Source organism: Onychomys torridus, chromosome 6, assembly GCF_903995425.1.
Source record: "Onychomys torridus chromosome 6, mOncTor1.1, whole genome shotgun sequence".
Lineage (NCBI taxonomy): Eukaryota > Metazoa > Chordata > Mammalia > Rodentia > Cricetidae > Onychomys > Onychomys torridus.
The window spans coordinates 80,304,961-80,327,081 of NC_050448.1; the positions used below are offsets into that span (position 1 = coordinate 80,304,961).

The window sequence follows — 22,121 nt, forward strand, 5'->3', positions numbered from 1 at the left end:
GGAAGAACAGGGAATTTAGAGTTACTAAATATCTGTTTGCTTCAGTTTTAGACTGTAACCACATTTAAGTTCTACTTGTACCCTAGAAATACTTTTCCAATTTGCCAGCTGAACTTACAATACAGATTCCAAACAAAGTATTACTCTTTCCAGTGGAAAATACTACCTAGTCACAGACACCAACTAGCCAAAGATAACTATGTAGTGTCTATATTTGAATATATACAAAATTCAGAATATATGAGTGCAGTACAATCCATGGGTTCAGGAATCAACTGAGGCCCTTGGGACATACAGAAAAGGGAGAATACTGTACTTTAATCTGCAGTATACTGAATGAACATATCTGAATGTACACTAGAAAGAACATTTATCATTAAATTAAATGGCAAGTACAGATGATAATTCTGAGATATTTCCTAGGAAGTTTTAAAACAGGGTCTGGAATATAAATTTTAATTATTTTCTCCCTCCCTTCATCCCTCTGTGTTGGTGATGCAACTCAGGACCCTAGGTATTATAGGAAAATATCCTACCACTGTACTGTAACTTGAGGTAACAGATGTGTACATGCCCACACCCAAGCTTTTGTATGAGTGCTGGGGATTTACACATAGATCCTCAAGCTTACGGGACAAGAGTTCTTACCCACTAAGCCATCTCCTTGGGTCCACAGCCCTTTAATCCTCATTTTTATCACTTTTTATTATGACATAATTTAGATAGGGAAAGTCTGACATGGCTTTCTAGCTAGTGTAGCCTAGAGGAGAAGTTCTCATAATACAGGCCAGCATGTGAGGTCCCCAGGTGCATGAGACCCCAGTGCTAAGATGTCCGGTCCTCCTCTTGTACTTGTCTCCACTACTACAAGTGCTCAGATACAGATGGCATGGAAGCCTAAGCACTGTCCCTGAGCTTGACATTACTGGTGTCTGTAAACATCAGCCACCACCTCACCCTAGCCACTTCTTCTTCACAGAGAAACCTTCCATTATTCCTCTGAATCTTGTCCTCTCAGCTCTCAAGGATATCACATTCATTCATATGAATTTTCATTGTATTCCTTTGGCTTCCATACTGGATCTGCTCCTCCTTTTCCCTCTTAGGTCATTATCTTCTTTTCCACTGGATCACTGCCTCCAAGATACAAACATGCTCTGCTACCTCTAATTCCCAAACAAACAGAAAACTACTCTAGCTTCTCCTGTCTCAGTTTGCTCTCATAAGCAGACTATCTACATGGTAATCCATTTCCTCAGCTCTCAATTACTCTTCAACTCTACCCAACATGGTTGTGGCAACATCACCAGGTCAAATGTTCTTCTTTGATGATGTGCAACCATCTCCACGCACCACTGACTTCCTCCCTGACTTCTGAGCAGTCAAGTAGACACATCTATGCACTCAACCACAGTATAAGATACCTTCTTCAGTGTTGGATATTCCCATCCTATCTATCCTCTAATAGTTGACAACTATTCAGAACTCAGGCCTGGGCTTTTCTCTCCTTATTCTCTCCCCAGACCATCTAGTTTGCGCCTATGGAATTTAATTTTTTTTTCTTATCCTATTACCATCCTGTCATCCTGTTTCCATCTACCCAACCTGTTCAAGTAACAGTTCATGTATTTCATAGGTCCCTCTCCTCAGCATTTCTAACCTTTTAAAAAAGTCATTTCAATCTTATATATATGTATCTACGTTTATGTGTATATGAGCCCATGCAGGCCAGAACAGGGCACAGGACCCTGTGGGGCTGGACTTACACATTGCTGTGAGCCATTCAATGTGGGTACTGACAAATGAACTCAAGTCCTTGCTGTGGATATTGATCTGTATAAATAAAATGCTGATTGGCAAGTAGCCAGGCAGGAAGTATAGGCGGGACAAGGGGAGAGGAGAATTTTGGGGAGTGGCAGGCGAAGGCAGAGAGACACTGCCAGCCGCTGCCATGAGAAGCAACATGTAAAGACACCGGTAAGCCACAAGCCATGTGGCAAAGTATAGACTAACAGAAATGGGCTAAATATAAGAGTAAGAGCTAGGCAATGGTAGGCCTGAGCTAATGGCCAAGCAGTTTAAATAATATAAGTGTCTGTATGATCATTTTATACATAGGTTGTGGGACCGCTGGGGCTTGGTGGAACCTGGAGAGAAGCTCTCCAACTACAAGTCCTCTTCAAGAACAGTATTTCCTCTTAAGTATTAAGTCCTCTCTCAAGCCCCAATACCTATAGCTTTTTGAAAAATAAAACAAATGGTAGCCTAACTAGAACCTTTCTTCCCTATATATGATAAATCTTAGGTGTCGTAGGTCAGTACATACAGAGGTGTTTTATGCTTTTGTATCACATTCTACTCTGAATATGTATTAAGAGTTACCTAACTAGCTCCTACTGGTAGGGATTTCAAATTTCTTATCATTATGAAGAATGTTGCAATGGATACTTTTGATGTGATCATTTTGTACATGTGAACTAATAATTGGGATAAAACGTTCAGAAAATTTGCTGAACTGAAAATCACATGTAAAGCCAGGTGTGTGGTATATATTTGTAATTCTAGCACTTGGGGAATTGAGGTAGGAGGATTACTAAATTCAAATCCAGCCCATGAGAGCCGTTTCTACTCTCCTCCATCAAATTACACGCATTTGAAAAATCATTTCCACAGGTGTTAATTTATACTCCTAACAAGCTAACAGTAATGGAATTCTCATAAAATTAAATATGATCAATATATTAGTGGCAATTAAAACTGTATCACAAACCTCTTTTAAACTCTCAAAGATTCATTTGTGCATTTGATGTGTTTTACCTGAGCAACTTGAGCATCTCCTAAGTACAAGACTTTGTGTTTCTACTCCGTCACCCTAGGTCCCCATCAGCCCAGCAATGCGTGTCAAGTCTACCTCCTATTTAATCTTCCAGTATCTGCATGTCTCTTTTTCACAACCGCAGCCCTCACCCAAGCACACAATAAGCAAGCTAGTGTGCCTGACAAGCTCCCAATTTTCTCCCTCTCTTCTGAATTACATAGTTTAAAGTCACTTGTTAAATAAAACATTTAACTAACTCATCGGCTTCCCAGTACCCTCAAGAAACCCTACATTCTACGTCTTATTGTTCTTGGACCTTAGTTAGAAGCTCTTACTAATAAGCTTTAAGTCACCCGGGCTCCCACCTCACTTCCTCATGCCCGGCTATTCTGGCCTTTCTTGCAGTTGTCAAAGCTAAGGGCCACTTGTCAGTCTCTCCCTTAAAATTTTGAATTTTTATTTCAGAGCATTGTAGTTCTTTGTTTAATTGTGTATTATTACATCTCCTCTTCTACTATATAGTAAGCTCCATGAGACTCTTTATTTGCTGTTGTGACCCCAGAGGCTGGAAAGTACCTTATATAAAACAAAAAGTGGTGTTCATTCCATGCAAGCTTGGAGTCAGGCAAAGGAGAATCTACTCTGCTACAATCTGTAACACTTTCCCCAATGGAATGTAAACTTCCTTGACAATGAAAATTACATTCCACTTTGAATCACAAATACTAGTGGCCAGTAAGTGGTTGGCAGACAAAAGAGTAAGTAAGTGGCTCGACAGTATAAAGCTACACATCTTTCACTATAGATAGCAGGTTTATAAAGAATGATGCTGCCCTTTTCCTTAGGGACTAGATGCATGAAAACAAGCCAATGGCCACATCCTGTGTGTTAATACTGATTAGTTATAGCTGGGTGGGTAAAAAACTTACCAGAGCAGACTTCCCCACGCCTCCTGAACCAAGGACCACTAGCTTGTACTCACGCATGATGTGCTCTGTTTAAATACTGACAACCTAAAAAGCAAAAAATGAAAATAAAAATTCACAAACATACAAAACAGCTTAAGAATATAGCATCAAACACAGGATTTTGCTTAAAATTTTTTTTCCTTGATATTATCTAGCCAGAGCACAGAGGCTATTGAGCAAAAATCAAACAGTTTTCAATAATAGCTTTATAGGACTAGTGCCAGAAACTTTAATTGACTGAAGATGATCTCTTACTAGGTGTCAATCATTAAGCCTGTTCATGTTACTTTGAAGAGTGACCAGAAAATGGGACATTAAAATCAATAGTCTTAAAATTATAACCATGAACTAATTATTTGCAAAGCTGCACTTTGGAGATAATCATTTTAATATAATCTACATGCTATTTTACATGCTTAAAACATATAGTAGTTCTGTAATATTTTATTCATTGTTACATTATAGCTTAACTGTGTAAAATGTCAGCTTGAAAATTCTTAGAATATAAATAGTAGGTGAAAAGACATGTTAACCTGTACCAGCAGGAGTTAGTAAGCACTCCCTAAGATCCAAAGAGCTGCAGAAAATAAATGGATTATAAGCTTATCTTACAAAGTAAAAGCCAAGAAATAATTTCCAGTGGTCCATATGGAGTAACAAAGGTAAAACTTTTCACCCTATAGGAAACTGCTGGAACAATGGGCAAAAAATAAGATAATTATTTTAGACATTGAAAAATAAATAATGTAGGATGGTAACATGTGGGTAAGAAAGATATGAAGTGAGACTCATAGCTCCTTAGTTTTCTGTCTGAAGATACTTCAGGCTGTGCTACAGGAGAAAGGATTCAAGAACAGCTTTGCAAATATACCTGAGAGGGGAGCTAGGCTCTGCCAATTCCAGAAATCTTCAGAAGGACCCACTTGAGACTGGGACCAAGCTCCCACTCAATGACTAACCGAAGAGTGAATGGGTAATTGTCAGTTACACCTAGTCTTCTAACCAAAACAACAGAGGTGCATGTTTTATCCAGACACTGGTTTTTCTCGGCATGATTAAATTCCATGGAATATCAAAAGTAATTGACTTTGACAACATATTCCTTAGAAATGTATTTAAAAAAAAAAAACCAAAAAAACAAAAACAAAAACTACCAAGCATGTATACTAAACTACATAAGATAAAGCAAAGAAGAGACCTATATGCTGCTGAAGTCCCAAGGTTCACTTGGTGCTTGAGAATGCAGTTCTTTCTTGGTCAAATGCCAGGCATCCAACCAACCCCCCCTTAGTGATTCTTTTCATGCTTTTCAACATGGAGCTTTACAAAACCATGGCTGGATGGGGTGGCTCACACCCTTAACCCCAGTACTCGAGTGACAGATCTCTGTGAGTTTGATGCCAGTCCGGGCTACCAAGTGAAATACTGCCACACAAAGAAGAAAGTTATGGAATGTGAAGGTACTTGTACTAATATAGTTTACATTTTATCTAGTTACCCAAAGGGAAAAAACAGTGATATTTTTAATTTAAATTTCACCTTTTATGTGCATGAGTGTTCTTATTGCTTGCATGTCTGTGCACTATATGTGTGCCTGATACCCATGGAGGCTAGAAGAGAGCACCGGATCCCTTGGAACTGTAGTTACTTATGGTTGTAAGCCACCACATAGGTGGTGTGAATCAAACCTGGGTCATCAAGAATAGCCAGTGCTCTTAACCTCTGAGCCATCTTTCCAGTCCTGACACAGTGATGTTTTTTAATGTTATTATGGTTACATTTGTACAACATGGCTGAAGAAAGAACAGATCAACAGTTAAAGGAGGTTAGTTAGGAAGCCACATCAGTGTTCAGTGAGAACTGATGGAGACCTGTATTGCAACACCAGGGCTGAGAGAAGGGGGCAGTGCTTTTCTGAAGGTGCAGGACTCTAGCTGATCAGAGATAATTGTTAGGAGAAAAAAAGAAAGGCACTCACAACTTCTAGGTATCAAGCTTGAACAAGTAAGTGGCTGACAGGACATCTACAACTGAAGCAGGTACATTTCTTAGAGAAATGCAGTTTGAAAGTCCTGTGAGAAAAGTATGTAAGAGAATTTGATAGCTATTTTTGAAACTCAATTTTGGAAGGGACTAAAAGATGATAGCAATTAAAACCACAGCAGCAGATACAATCAACTAAGGGGCACTCAGTGCAAAGGGAAGCAAGCTAAGAAGGGAACTTGAAGATCACTACATGTCATCATAGAGTCATAAAAAGGAAAGATGAGCTGGGCTAAGTCTGTGCTTGACAAACTCGTGTGGATATCCTAAATATGTATTAGATACTTCTCTTCTGTACCTGAGGACAATTCTGTCCTTATCCAAGCCTCCTAAAGGATTGCTATCATCATGACAGTGTGTGAACTCACTAGCTCCCTAACTCTAGTGTTTATCTTTCATGAGGTAGTCACAATACAGCAAACAGCGAACTTGTTTATATTCCCCAAATGCCTCCAGATTTTCTCGGGAAAGAATTCAGAGGTGATCAAATTACTTGGGGGAATTCTCCAACAACAGAATATTTAGCTTCTGTTCCTTAACAAAATAGTTAAGATACCCAACTTTCAAAGTCATTTTCACATACAGAATATTGGTTGTAGATATACATACATAGGCACATCCATAGAAACGAAAAAAATTAGCTTATTCAACAAGCACACACATACAAATTATCAGTAACAGTAACTGGAATTAACATTTTCTTTCTGAAAGGAGTTACTTCTAAAACATTACTGCCAAGTTTAAAAAAAAAAAAAAACCCACTATATTCTTCCAAGCAAACTCTATGTCTTTTTATGGAAATCTCTTGTGTCCTGCACTCCCAACAAGCACCGGAAAATGTCTTACTTTGGCTAAGACTACAGTATAGAGGACAGGATAAACATGGCACTCTGTTTAAGTTTTAAGTCAATCTTGACTCCTTAATGTTGTGGTTCAAGTTCTAAAATTTTTTTTTCATTCTTCCTTCAGTAAAACTAGTTTTTAGAAAATAACATAACTTGGTTGTCAAAGCAAATAAACCCTAAATTTGTTTTCTGTATTTTAAAAATACACAAACTAAAGAACTATAAGGCAAAAGTTTTTCCTGCAAATTGAACCGAAAATATAAAATTCACTAAAGGAAATCAAGTATTTGGATGAGGTGAGAAAATTTAAGATATTTGAGCTAAACAGCAGTGACCCCAACAGTGCTCTCCTAGAAAGTGTTTGCTATATTTAACCTTATTCACTTATTCATTCATAGACAGTCTCATTATGCACCCCTGGATGACATGGTCAATACTCTGTAGACCAGGCTGGACTCTGACAGACAGATCTGCCTGCCTCTGCCTCTGCCTCTGGAGTACTTCAATTAGAAGTGTACACCACCTTCTATTAAAACTGGGCAAGGCAACCCAGTATGAGGAATAGGGTCCCAAAAGCCAGTAAGAGTCAAAGACAGCCCCTGCTACCCAACTGTCAGATATATGCAGAGGGCCTAGGTCTTAACACAAGGCGAGGTGCTTAGCCTTACTACTTCTACCCCTTACTAATGAAGAAGGAGTGGATGGAGGGGAGGTAGGGAGGAAGTTGGGGGAAGATTATGGGAGGAGAGGAAGGAGGAAAAATTGTGATCAGGAAGTAAAATAAAAAAATAAATGAGAGAGAGAAGGAGGGAGGGAGGAAAGGAGGGAGAGAGAGGATAAATAATTGGAGAAAAAGTGTGTGTCACCATACTCTACCCCATGGTTAAATGTTTGCAGATATCAACTGAGACATAGTTTCTCTATTATATTGCCCTGGCTATCCTGGAACTCATTATATAGACCAGGGTGGCCTCAAACTCAAGAGATTCACCTGCCTCTGTCTCCCAAGTGTTGGGGTTAAGATATGCTCCACCACACCAGAATCAATATTTTAAAACTGGTAATTGGGGCAGAGACTGGAGCATACTGGTTGAGCACAGCATGTAGCTCGGGGTTGGATTATCAGCACTGCAAAAACAGAATAAAACTCTGTAAGTGGGTACAGCATGTTTTAGGGAGGGGGAAAATGCATACACAAGCCATGACAGGATTTAGCTTTCTAAAACAAACAACCATCTTAATAGTATAACATATGGAAAACCCCAGTTTTCTGATATGAAACCATATAATTACTATCTCATTGAAAGCACTCACCTTGAAACCCTCTTTTCTTGTAGTTTCTAATACTCTCTAGACTGGTCTACTTGGGCAAGGGACTGTATATACAGAAACTGATGAAGAAATGAAAGGTGTCATGTGGTGTAAATGGTGGATTGAGTCTCAGAACACTTTTCATGTTCACCATGCATCAAATCTGCAGGTGTTCAAGTCCCTTATATACCATAACATTTGTATAAGAACTACATATATCTCCCTATATACTTTTTCTAGATTGCTTGTGACGCCTCATAAAATGTGAATGTTATGTAAGTTGTTACCATCACATGTTATTTAGGGTATGATACTAAAAGAAAAAAAAATGTGCATGCTCAGTACAGATGTCATTTTCTTTCTAAATATTTTTTATTCATGACTGGTTGAAGCCATAAGCACAGACTATAAGATTATAGCATGTCAGCTATATTGCATCAGACTATATGGCCTAACAAACAACAAAACATTGATTATGTGGCCCCTTAAAGAAAAGACTGCACACCAGGCGGTGGTGGTGCACACCTTTAATCCCAGCACTCAGGAGGCAGAGCCAGGTGGATCTCTGTGAATTCGAGGCCAGCCTGGGCTACCAAGTGAGTTCCAGGAAAGGCGCAAAGCTACACAGAGAAACCGTCTTTAAAAAAAAAAAAAAAAAAAAAAAAAAAAAGACTGCTAATCTGCTCCAGTTTACCAGAGGAAATATTAATATAACCATAGGACTAGACAAGAGAAGGGTAGAAACGTTAGAACAGAACATAAAAGAAAAAGAAATTAACTGCAATGATTACTGTCTGCCTACCATGTACAAAATACTGTGTTAGGCACTTTATTTGTTAATATTTTTAATTCCTACAACATTCTTAGTATTCTCATTTTTATCTCAATTATCCTCATTTTAAAAGAAAGATTTATTTTTATTTTCTGTGTAACGATGTTTTGCCTGCATGTCTGTGTACCATATGCATGCAGTATCCAAGGAAACCAGAAGAGGGCAATGGATCCCCTGGAACAGCAGTTACAGACAGGTGTATTATCTTCATTTTTTTAAAAAAAAAAAAAAAAAAGATTTTATTTTTATTTTATGTCCATTGGTATTTTGCCTATATGTACGTCTGTGTGAGGGTGTCAAATATCCTGGAGCTAGAGTTACTGACAGTTGTGAGCTGCCACATGGGGGCTGAGAATTGAACCTGGGTCCTCTGGAAGAGCAGACCATGATCTTAATCACTGAGCCACCTCTCCAGCTATTATCTTCATTTTTATAGATGAGTCAGAGAGGCTAACACTAAACGAAGCAAGCTCTTCAGAGATGGAGGGCTGATTTCATTTAGATGAGAAAGGACAACCACAGATCTGAAAAACTATTTGAGAGACAAAAAAATTTTTTAAGATTATAACAAAACTAAAGAAACAGTTAAGAGACCCTGTGGGAGGCTGTAAAAAACATGTTTAAAGACCTTTCAAGGTTATAATGTTTATATAAAAGATCTATTGGAGACTTATAAAACATGATTATATAAAAAGTTGGTAGATGGGATGAAGAGGAAAGCATGGTTTAAAATAAGAAAATAAAACTCAGTTACTGAGTTTATATACTGAACCCAGAGTGTAGAAGAAAAGGACAGAGACAGGGAATATATACTAAGAGGGTGCTATGATTTGAGTATATGCCAATCTCATGTGCTGGAAACATAATCCTCAAAGTCGTATCTTAATAGTATAATATTTGAGAGGTGGCACTCAATCATGATGGCTTCAATCATTAACAAAGAATTACTGGGTTGTCTGAAGATTGGCTTTGTTATATAAAAGTTTTCCTTTGCTTTGGAAAAGGATGAGTATTTGTCTCTACATGGAAAAATTTCAAGTCTAAACAACTGTGGAAAAACATAATGCAACAAACTAGATGAGTATACTTTCAAAATTACTAGGAAAGGTGCTAGGAATAGCTTGGTGATAAGGTGTGAGCTGCTCAAGCATGAGGACCTGAACTTAGATTCCCAGCACACAAATAAAAAGCCAGATATGGTGGTTTGGGTCTGGTGGTGCATTCCTCTAACTCCAGCACCAGTAAGGTGGGGATGGGCAGAAGGGGAGCTGGGGCAAGGGGTGGGGATGAGAGGCAAATCTAAGGGATGCCTGGGCAGCCACTTTTACAAAAACAGTGAGTTCAGGTTCAGTGGAAAACTATGTCTCCTCTAAATAAGGTGGAGAACAATAAACGGATACCTGACATCAACCTCTAACATTAACATATGTAAGGCATATATAAACATGCTTGCACCCTAAACACCCACATCTACCCCACAAAATGAAACACATACACACATAACTAGGAAAGCAAAAACAAAAACAAGAAAATTGATTCAATCAGACTCAGAAACTGAAAAATCAACAATATTAGGTCTAAATCAGGTCCCCCAAATGGCAGCGCTGGTAACAATGCCTTAAACAGAGGGACTCTGCCCCAGTGGACAGGAGGATTGCTATACTGGGCAAACAGGAGCTTAAAGTAAGCATTCAGGAATCTCTGCAGGCAGGCTTCTATTTACCAGGAAACCACTACCTCCCCTATCTGCCCACAGTGGTCTACTACCTCAGACAGGGCATCTCAACAGCCTGCATCAGTTCCAAAAGCACCCCTATCATTTAAAATCTGCTTGCTTTCCAGCAAACGGCTGCTCCCCATTCTCAGAGGCAGAGTGGCAGTTTGTCCCCACCATTAAACTTTTCTTTCTATCCACAGAATAGTCCAGTTCAGAGTGTTTCACTGCATCCTCACTTACAAACAGTAAGAGTGGTAAACAGCCAGGCGTGGTGGCGCATGCCTTTAATCCCAGCACTCACTTGGGAGGCAGAGCCAGGAGGATCTCTGTGAGTTTGAGGCCAGCCTGGTCTACAGAGTGAGATCAGGACAGTCACTAGAAACTACACAGAGAAACATTGTCTCGAAAAACCAAAAAAAAAAAAAAAAAAAAGGGGGGGGGGGGGTAAATGAAGTAAATGAAGATATTAGGAATAATGCAAAAGAGGAAGTAGTCCCAACACAATGAAAAGAAACCTTAACTCCAATTCTATACACTACATATGGTGAATATTTCTTTATGAGAAGTCATTGATGACAAATATAAAACTTAGAAAGTAATATGCTTAACTTAGATGTGTACAAAGGGCTGTTTTGTTTTTTGGTTTGGTTTATTTTTTCCTTTTCTGGCTTTAAATATTAAAATTAAGATATAAGAACTTCTTCAGTGGCAAGCCACCAAACCCGGCACTAGACAGGTCATGAAGCCCCCTGTGATCTCTACTTCACACAGTACTCCACTCCATTTCTGGGCAGCTGAGCTGTTGGAAGTTCTTTCCAGTTCTCTGGGTCTTGTAGTGGCCACTAGCTGGTTTCATTTCTGCCCACTGTTATAAATAAAACAAAGAGAATTCCTGTTCTATTTCTATACTTGAAACGTTTGAAGAGATTTTTTTTTATTTCTTTCTTAGTCTCTGAAGTAAGTAGTCTTCTTTTTCTAATGTTTTAAAACCCATTTCTTTTACTGCTCTGGAAAAGTTTCAGTCTCTCTTACTCCTTTTAATATATACTTGGTATTTGGGATATATCTTGGTGGCAAGGTTATTTGCATACACCAGTAGTGTGCAAACAAACAAAAACCAAACCAACAAAACCATCCCATGGCTGCTTAGCACTAAGAGTCACTATCTTTAACAAAAAGCATGGTCACTATTACCTTAATCTACAATTAAGTTCCTTGAGTACTTTCCTCTATAATTCTAAGATTTATACTGCTGCCTCTTCATTTTGGTTTTAGATATCATGGTAAGAGTACCCATCTACAAAGTGCTAAAGAATCCCTTATCCAAAGTGCCTGGGCACAGAGGTGCTTCAGACTCTGGACTGTCAATCTACACTTGCAGAATTTGGAGCTCTGCTACTCAGCCTCCTACAGAAACGGGCTCAGTACATCTACATCTTAAGTAAGCTTTTTAGTTAAGGGGAAAGTAGAGACCTTACTAGAAAGCTGGTGAGTGTGTCTGGTTTTTGTTTGTCTGTTTGCTTTTGTTATTGTTTTTTTTTTTTTTTTTTTTATGAAAAAAGCACTAAATTTTAACTTGTTCTTAGTGTCATCACTTTTTGGTGCATGAAAGAACTCCTAGCAGTTTCCACTGGTCCTTCGGTTCAAAGCATTTCTCTGCATTTTCCTTATATACATATTAATTAGAAACACAAATTATACTGTTTTAAAGAACCATCTATATCATCTAACTAAATCTTTGTCAAAATCTTTAATAAGAGGCTGGCAATAGTGGCACACACCTTTATTACCAGCACTTAGAAGGCAGAGGAATGTGTATTGGAGCCTACTTGTTCTACATAGCCAGTTGCAGGCCAGCCAAGGCTACTACATAGTGAGATCCTCACAAACAGACAAAACATGTACCACCACTTGAACGGCAGTTAATTCATTGAATAAATCCCTGGGATTTTCTAAATATTCAAGTGAAAGAGTTTCAAAGGTAACAGTAACATTTCTGTTGTTGTTTGATAAATGGCCTTGAAAGTTTTAACATACTACTGTGACAATAAAACAATCTACCATTGAATTTATTCACTGGCTAAAAATGTTGCTGTGTGTGGTAGTTAATTTTGGTTGTCAACTTGATTGGGCCCGTAATAAACTAAGAGACATGCCACTGGGTAGGCTAAGGGTAATTTCTGGAAGGATTAAGTAATGGAGAAATCCTCCATTGAAGTGGATAGTACCCGCCAGCAGAGGCTCAGAGAGAAGGTTCAAAACTGTTGCTTTTTGTCTGCTTGCCTTTACACTCTGCCGATAATGCAGAGAGTCTGCTGTCATCATTCACCGGCAGCAGAACTCAGCCTCTTGGACTTCTACACAGTGGCTCTCCAAGAATCTTCCAGGTCTTCAGTGCCAAGTTAGGTCAGCTGAGGCATCTACTCTTGTAGACTTAACAGCTATAAAGTTCTCAGCCTCTCCAGTATGTAGACAGACATTGTTGGACTACACACTATGTGTCATGTAAAACAACTAACTAAATCTTCTTTGTAATATCTATTTATTCTATTGGTTTTGTTCCCCTGGAGAACCCTGATACAATCTCAATCTCTGTCATATTTTTGGTGTTTTTTTTTTTTTCTTTTTCTTTTTTTTGGTGACCCAGTGAGCTAATTAGTACTGGCTACATGGGTCCAGGAGAGGGATTATTTAAAGAAACACAAGTTAACTTTTCAGTGGGTACAACACTGAAGAAAATCCCCCCCTTCCTCAGCAACTATGAACTGCCAATATTGTTCATGACTGTCTTTGGTTTTTGAGACAAGGTCTTGTTCTGTAGTATAGACTAGCCTAGTACTCACAGCAATCCTCTTGGCTCCAGTACCTAAATGCTGTGGCTATAGGTGTGTGCTACCATGTCTGGCTCCTTTTCTAATAATGCATCCTTCATCAGGAATTACTTATCTCTAAACTCTATCTTCTGTAATCTTTCTTTGGGATATCCAAATAGTGATAATTGGTCCCAGGTTTTGTTTTAAAAGTTACATTGCTCTCCATTACCACCAATCTTGAAAGATATTTTAGTTTGTTTGTTTGTTTCCAAGGTTTCTCTGTGTTACAGCTCTAGCTGTCTTGGAATTTGCTTTGTGGATCAGTCTGGCCCAAAACTCACAGGGATCCATCTGCCTCTCTGTTCTCCCAAGTGCTAGGATTAAAGGCTTTCACCGGCACCTGGCAATATGTTAGTTTTAATAGCTGTTACTTTCAGCACACTGTAGTTAATGGTCTATTGTATTGGTTTCTATTTTTCTTTCACTAACTTTGCTGTTGTAATGGCAGAGCTTTTCAAAGTAATTTGTTTCCCCCCTCTGGCTATTTTGATTGTGGTTTTAACTGAGCTGTTTAGGCTTAGATTTCTATTTAGCTTGCTTAGGATCTAATGTCTTCAACTGGTGTCTTTTTGCTGTTTTGGAAATACTCAACCTTAATCTCCTTAAATATTATCTCTATTTGAGTTTTCTTCATATCTGGAATTCTGGTCAGACAACTGCTTGCTAGGTCTCTTCCTGTATTAGGATGTAGATTAAGCTGCTATAATGAGAATATATATCATCTTAAACAATATTCAAGCCTCCCCCACCTCCACTCATATGGTCTAGGGCTTCTTTGGCAGTTTAGTAATATACAAGGCAAACTTTTACATCTTACTCTGTCATTAAAGTACTACTTTCTATACAGTCCCACTTCCCCCAAAATAGCTCACCAACCATGCTACGTTCTTGTCAGTCCATGGGACAGAAGACAAGGAAAGAGAGACCATAGTTTCCTTCTTATGCATGACCTAGAAGTTGCACAATTTTCCACTTACATCAAAATTGCTAAGAGTTTATCACAAGGACAGAGTTCACTTGCTGGAAGGCAATGAAATGGAAGTATTAGCTGGGCAGCAAGGCATTCAACTAGCACATCCATTCATCACTACAGGGAAACACTTCCTGCCATAATTTTCAAGTCATCTTTCCTTACATATTTCTATCCTTGTCTCTTTTAGTTAATCTGTTTTCCAGATTACCTTCTTGTTCACTAGTTTTCTATCACAACTAGTTTATTTAAACTTATTTATACAAATATATTTACATTACAAATTTGTATGTTTATAAATGTATATCTTTAGTTTCTAAATATTTTTCCCTTCAAAGCTAGTGACAATACTTCCCCATCTCATTTTCTTTTCCTTAAGTAGCACAGTGAAACAGTTAAAAACCTGAACACAAGATCCACACTGGTTCATTTACTAACCCTGACCAAATTACTTCCTTGTTCTATGCTTCAGTTATTCACCTGTAAAGTGGTCCCTGCTTCACAGACAGGAGGATTGACTGAAATAGTATGTAGCACAAATTAGAATATTGGGAGAGTCACAAGAAGTTCTATAACACTAAGTATCATGCTATCATTTTTATATTTTAATTTAAATTTTCCTAAACATGCTTATTCTATATACAATAATGATAAAGCATGAAGTCAACAGGGGATCTAATTCAGCCACCTGCTGTTGTGTGTGGTTGGTCCTTATTTTTAGTATCTTTTTTTCTTTCTTTCTCTTTTGAGATAGGATTTCTCTGTGTAGCCCTGCCTGTCTGGAACTCGGTCTGTAGACCAGACTGGCCTCGACCTCAGAGATCCCCCTGCCTCTGCCTCCCAAGTGCTAAGATTAAAGGCGTGCAACCACCAGCTCTTTTTTCTTTTTAAACTGAGTAACTATGACACGTGTTTGCTTCTGAAAGAGGCTATCTCTGGCCAGAATTACTGTAAACCATATTCTTATCTTGGAACTATCTACAAACTGAATCAGAGATTTAAATCTCACAGGGATTGGGTTATGACTATAAAATGCTCCCCTCCCCACTTCTATTCAATTTTCCTTGTAGTTGTCCAGGGTTGGGGCCACATTAGACACATGATGGGCTGTTTCCTAATAGGCTGAGTTAGTCTCCTACCAGTATGTCTCTAAGACAATGCAACATCCCCAAAAGTTCAGTAAATGGCCTCATGACAAAAACAGGTTGTGGTAGTTGTTCTAGCTTTCACTTCTTAAGCCTATACAGAGCATGTCCTCTAAAACACTCACTCTAGGGCTGGGACTTTTGCTCTGTGGTAGAATGTTTCCATAGCATGTGCCCCACCACCATGCACAAGGAAATGGGGATGAGCCCACTCTTGTACAGTCTCGTTCAGGTGACAACAGCTGTAGCGAGATAATGAACACAATGACCAGGTCATATCAAAAGTACTGGCTCTTAAATTCTTCCTGCTCCCTCTTCTGCTGTATCACTACTTTTTTAAAGGTAGAGTAAGGGGAGAGGATAGCAGTGTTAGAATTACCTGGAGAAAGAAACAGTTACCTTCCAGCTATAGAACCTATCTATCCCCTTTTAATTACCAAGACAACAGTCTTAAACATTCATTATTGTTCTTCTAGGACTTCTGAAGCTACCTTATAACTAGGTCACTGTTGCCTAATCTCCACAGTACAATAGCTCTACACTGCAACCAGAATGATCTTTTCAAGATCGATCCCCCCCCCCACCGTGTGTGTGTGTGTGTGTGTGTGTGTGTGTGTGTGTGTGTGTGTGTGTGTGGTGTGTGTATCTTACCATGGTCATTGTTTTAGGATTAATTGTCAACTTGACATAGCCTAGAGTCATCTCAGAAGAAAGCCTCTACTGAGGATAACCATGAGCCCATGAGCAATCCAGCAGCATTCCTTTGCTGGAATCATTGGGTGTGAGTTCTCCAGTTGGAGGCAATGCTACAAGGCAAGGTGTCCTGCCTCCAGGTTCCCACTCTGTGTCCCTGCCATGACTTCCCTCAATGATGGACTGTGACCCGGACATAAATAAAGGAAACCCTTTCCTCCCCAAGTTGCTTTGATTGGCATTTTATCATAGCAAGAGAAGAAACGGACAACTACCATCCTCCTTAGAGAATCAAATGGCTTCCTTTTCTTCTGGGGATACAGACTAAACCCAGAACCAGTCTTCAAAGCTCTCAATAACTGGCCCCTTTGTACACTATCTTCCTCTGCACTTGTACTCACCACTGCCAGGCACCCTGACTTTCCCTTCGGTTCCTGTCATCTGGCATGCTTGCCTTTACCATGGGATTGTACAAAAGCAGTTCTTACTTTTTCCTGAAATGCTTTTAATCTTCCTTCTCCACTTAGCTAATGCTGACTGTTGTCCTTAGATCTCAGTGTACTACTTCCATAACAGACTTTCTAGGGATGGGGAAATGGTTCAGTGGGCAAAGCACTTGCCATGCAAGCATTAGGGCCTACATCTGAATCTCCAAAACCCATATAAAGCGGGATACAGTAGTGTATCTATACTTCTACAGTAGAAGGGAGGGCAGAGAAAACCATGGAGCAGGGAAGACCATGAGCCATCTGAGCTGGTGTACTCTGCATAGAGGCAAACAACAATGAGACTGCCTCAAGCAAAGTAGAAGGTGAGAACCAACACCTGAGATTGCCCTCTGGCCTCCATGTGTTCCATAATGAGACCCTATCTCAAAAGAAAAAAAAAAAAAAAAAAGAGAACTTTTTAATCTCATTCTTACACAAAGCATTCTTATGGCACGGTTTTAATAACAAATTCTAGATTTAAAGTAGAGAGGCTGATAAAGATATGCCACATGGCTGAATGTTGCATCATCTTATCAAATGCATATTCCCAAAATGATAGCTGTGTATCAAATAATATATAATCTAATTTAGGGAGAAACTCATCATTTTGGTGTTTTTGTTTTTTTTTAAATCCCTGAAAGACAGCTAAGAAAACAATTTTATAAACAACTTTAAACAGGCTTGTTCTTCCTACTATGAATTTTCACGCTATGAAGCAAGTGAGGTGGCCAGACTGGTTTTTGCGTTGTTATTTGGTTTGTTTGCTTTTCTGAAGTGACTTTCAACATAAGCCCAGCTGACTTCAAACTCCAGCTCCTATCTCAGTCTTCTGAGTGCTCCACTAGACCCGCAGCCAAGCTGGGAACCTCCAGTAACTCTGAGAGGGAGTTGAAAACTTGAAAAAGAACTAAAGAAGCAGGGCTGGGGGCACAGTTGCATGCCAAAGTCTAATTTGAATTCCAGCACCAGAACAGAATGAAAGAAACAATATCATTTCTTTTATGTCTTGTTTTAGTGTTAAAAAGTCTCACTTATTAATGCAGTAATTTAAATTCTAGTAGGTGATCAAGGTTACATATTACATCATTAAATCATTAGAATGAGCTGTTTTCTAGAAACAAAAATACTTTAAAATGAAAATCTCAAATGAACTTTTTACATTAAATAAAATTACTCCAAGGTAAAACACACTTCTCATATTAAAATGATTTAATATTCATCCAGAAGAATGAACTTTGTCAAAGTGCCCATGACTATAACTTTTCCTTCTAAATGTCTAGTACTGGGAATGCCTCTAATTAACAGAAGGGAGAACAGTATCATATCCAAAAATATCTTGTACTCTGCCTTTGGGGACAACATGTGCTCTTGGATCCACGAGCTATCACAAATCAGTGAATGCCTGTATCCTGTTTAGCAACATAGGAAATCATCACAAAGCGTAATGGCTGACTGATGGACATGGAGACAAGGCAAAGACAAACAACATTTATAAACTAGGCTGAAAAAACCTGTGTGTGTGTGGGTGTGCGTGTGCACAAGTGCACAGGAGCATATGCACACAACACAGGGAAATGCTGGACATCTCACTGCTTCCACCTTATTTTCTGAGACAAGGTCTTGCTCTGAACCAGAGCTCACTGGTTAGGCAAGACTAGCTGGCCAATGAACTCTTGGGATCCTGTTTCTGGTCCCCTGTAGGATTGCAGGTGTACACTACTAGCCTAGCTTTTTACATGGGTGCTGGGGATCCAAATTGAGGTCCTCATGACTACAGGGCAGGTGCTGACTGAGCCACTTTCACAATTCTCAACTAAAAAGACTCTGATTAATATTTTCACGGTTGACCACAACATTTTTATTTTTGTATTTTAATAGATACACTTGGCCAGGTTAACTAGATTCTGCTAAGCACAGCTAAATATGTCCAATTCTGGAACCCACTGGCAGATATTCTTCCATAAATGGTAGCATTTACTCTAATTTTGTTCCTTAAGAGGACTGCCAAATAAACTGCATATTTTTAATCTTAAAATGAAGAAGCCTGAATTTGGTGTCATGGGGGTGGGGGTGGGGGGATCACTGTCACAAAGTTTCTGATAGATTTGTCTATCTATTTATTTATTTATTTATTTTGAGTCAGATTTAGCTTGATCATAAACTGAGCCCGGGCCTCCTGAGTGCTGGAATTCAGGCATGAAATACCTCATCCAGCAATATCTTTTTTTTTTTTTTTTTAAATAGATTACTTCATTTCTTCTATTCAGCTGAAATGTTGTGACCTTGAAAAGGAAAGTGAAACCATTTGACCAGCAGCAACTGAGCTTTATATAGCATCTTGTTATTTACAAAGCTTTTTAAGTAATCAAAAAATTTAAAACATATTATTGTCCCCATTATAAAGGGAAACCACAAGAGAGTTTCCTTGGAATGACTTAGTCATAAAATAACTAAGAAGCCATATCCAAACCTGTTTCTAGTGTTTAAATGACACTAGCTTTTCAATATATTATTCTTTTGTTATATAACAACAACAACAAATAATTCCAGCAAACATTTCCTGAGTGCTTAGTATAGATAACTCATAATAAGGGGGCTGAGGACATGGCTTACTGGCAATATATCTGCTTAGTGTAGGCAAGGCCACTGGTTCAACTCTGAGTATCACTTGGGAAGGAGGAAGTCATAATAAGCTTAGAGATAGAAGCTAATTAATAGATAATATGCACAAGAATCCACATCTAGGAAGAAAAGTCATGATTAAAACTCAAGCAATTTGATTTCAGAGTTCACTGGCTAACATGCCAACTTGCCTTTACTCATATACAAGTGTACATAAACTTGTATTTATGCATTTGGAAGGAGACTGAGGAGTGCGAGGACATTTAAAGAGTATGTATCACTGTATCTTTGTATGTATTACCTGAAGGCCAGGAGAGGAAGTAAGTATAGGTGGATGAGTATAATAGATGTGAAACTTCAAGTTTAAAAAAAAGCAGATTCAAGAGACTTGGAGTAAGCTATTGAGCTATTACTGTGACAAGTAGAGGGAGGAATGACCATATAGGGCTTTTTTCTTAACATTTGTTTTTATTTATGAATACATATATGGTCTGTATGAGTGTATGGCATGTGTGTGCTGGTGCTCACAAAAGCCAGAAGAGAATGTCGGATCCTCTGGAGCTGGAGTTACAGGTGTTTATAAGCCACCAGATGTGGGTGTTGGGAACTGAACTCTGGTTCTCTGCAAAAGTGGCAAGCACACAATTGATGGCTTAGCCATCTCTCTAGTCCCATACATGATGTTTTTAACAGCGGGCTATCCAGTTACTGGGGTCTCTCCAAGAACCTGGAACATTTGTATCCCAGGGGCACAGTTTTACAGCAGGAATCTAAGAAGAAAAAAGAGCCAAACAAGCAACATGTAGGGTGGAACAGAGGAATGAGAAACTGGAGGAGGGAGAATGGCAAGGAAACACAATTTTTTTAACTGCCTACTAATACATATAATTTAGGTTTTAGCAGCTTCAAGGTCAATATCTCCCCCTACAAATGTAAAGATGCCATCCTATCACTCCAAACAATACTTAGGAATGGTAGATATTCAATAAATTTTTACTCCATGAGATAGTTGAGGCTGGATTCAAAGCCAGACTTTGTCAAACACTAATGTCTATAACCTTTCCTACTGAGTTCCTAGTTCAATAACCCAGGAAGTCTTTAGATTTGGATGACAATGGAGCTGTGACTTGAGATAATGGCTAATCTTCTATCAGTTCAGCAACACTGGTGTGAACAGCAAATAAGATAATATATACATAACATTCAGCAACACTATCAATTTAGGAACCCTAAATTAGGAAACAGCTGAAGGAAACATACTGCTTCTTTAATCTTCAGAACTGCAAGGTTCTAAATTGGTCTTCAATTGAGGTGGCCCTCGCCTGAGGTGATGCTGAAAAGTAGAAGTCACTTTGCTGCCACAGCATGGAGGGTAGCAAAGGAAGTGGCAAGAAAACAAGGGAGGAGTGGTTAGCAAGCTTTTTTGAAGCCAAAAGGAAGATTGCTTGCAGGCTGATTTGGCTAGCATTCTGCTAACTGGCATGATCCCCATCTCCACATGTGAATATGGACCTATAACATCTTCTTTAGGATATGGAAGGGTTTATTTTGCCAGGTGGAGTTAAAAAAACTCAGGGCAGATTTGGATTAACCTCTTTTCCATTGGAAGATGTTCTATGGAAGGGGCTATATTGGAGGAAAGGGATGGTCTTCAGCTAGGATTCCTTTCTTCAGAAGGAAACCCAAAACAGGACAGGTTAACGCCAAAATGAATATGACAACTAGGCAAGAGGCACTTTAGGGTGTCCTCTAGGTTCTTTGATTATCCTCAATTGTGTATTTGATGTTATCGTTCAGAAAATGTGTGGTAAAAAAGGTGATCTCAACACAGTAGCAGTTAGAAATATGGCAGACATGTATGAAAGTATAGGTAATCTTCTATGGGTAGCATAATGTGGTAAACCAACACTTACCGCCCTCAGTGAACTTTATAACAAAGAAGAACACACAAAAGGCTTCCTATACCAACAGTCACTCTGAAGACTCAAAAATGGAGCACTTCAGAAGCCATCCAGATCAAGTATAAGTCAGTCTGCTGCTGCTTTCTCTCTTGTACCTCCAAGTACTCTGAACAAGTCAAGATGCTGGTTTGCTGTGCTGAGGATCACAGTGTTTAGGCAGGACTACACTCCTTGCCCTCAGTGAACTGCAGCCACTGAGTATGTGTTCTCTTGTCCTATGGAGATGACCTCACACCAGTTCTCTCTCCTACCCACTAAACTGGAAAACACCCATTTTTCCCAGAACTCAGGCCATACTTCCTGTCAACACTTTATCACCACATTTGGCTTATTTAACAATCTGAAACTGTAATGTTGCTTCATACTCCAAATAAAGGATGAAAACAAAACCAAAGTCTAGTTCTAACATAAAAGAAAGTTGAATATGTCCTATATAGCCATTAAATAAGAATAACTAAGTATGTTTTATTTTTTGCTACATGTTAAGAAATATACAAAAGGGCACATAGCTTTCTAGGATGTATATTGAAGACCTACACTGCATAAGACATTCTATTTTCTCACAGTGGAATCAAAAGACCATATAAAATTGAAAAGCTCATTCTGGGGATTAGGAGACACAAATTGCTGATTATAGATATTCATAAATAGATTTCATTGAAGGTTTACTGCTTCAACATTCTTTTTACACGGTCATCAACCCAAGTAGTCTAAGCAGCCTGTCAAAAACTGACACCTAAATCACTAGAACCAATTGTCATCTGATTACAACATATCAAATTCTTTCCCCTGTAGTGGTTTGAATTAAAATGGCCAATTTAGGCTCCTATGTTTG

The 22,121-nt window shown here is 38.8% G+C and overlaps 1 protein-coding gene across 2 annotated transcripts in view; it reads right to left on the minus strand.

Moving 5' to 3' along the window:
- Positions 1 to 22,121, minus strand: part of Rap1a (RAP1A, member of RAS oncogene family) — a 140,262-nt gene that overhangs the window by 17,473 nt on the left and 100,668 nt on the right. For both annotated transcript variants that reach the window (XM_036190453.1, XM_036190452.1), the window contains exon 2: positions 3,748 to 3,831. In XM_036190453.1, coding sequence (XP_036046346.1) covers positions 3,748 to 3,804 — 57 coding nt within the window. In that variant the 5' untranslated portion in view covers positions 3,805 to 3,831. The remainder of the gene's footprint in view (positions 1 to 3,747; positions 3,832 to 22,121) is intronic.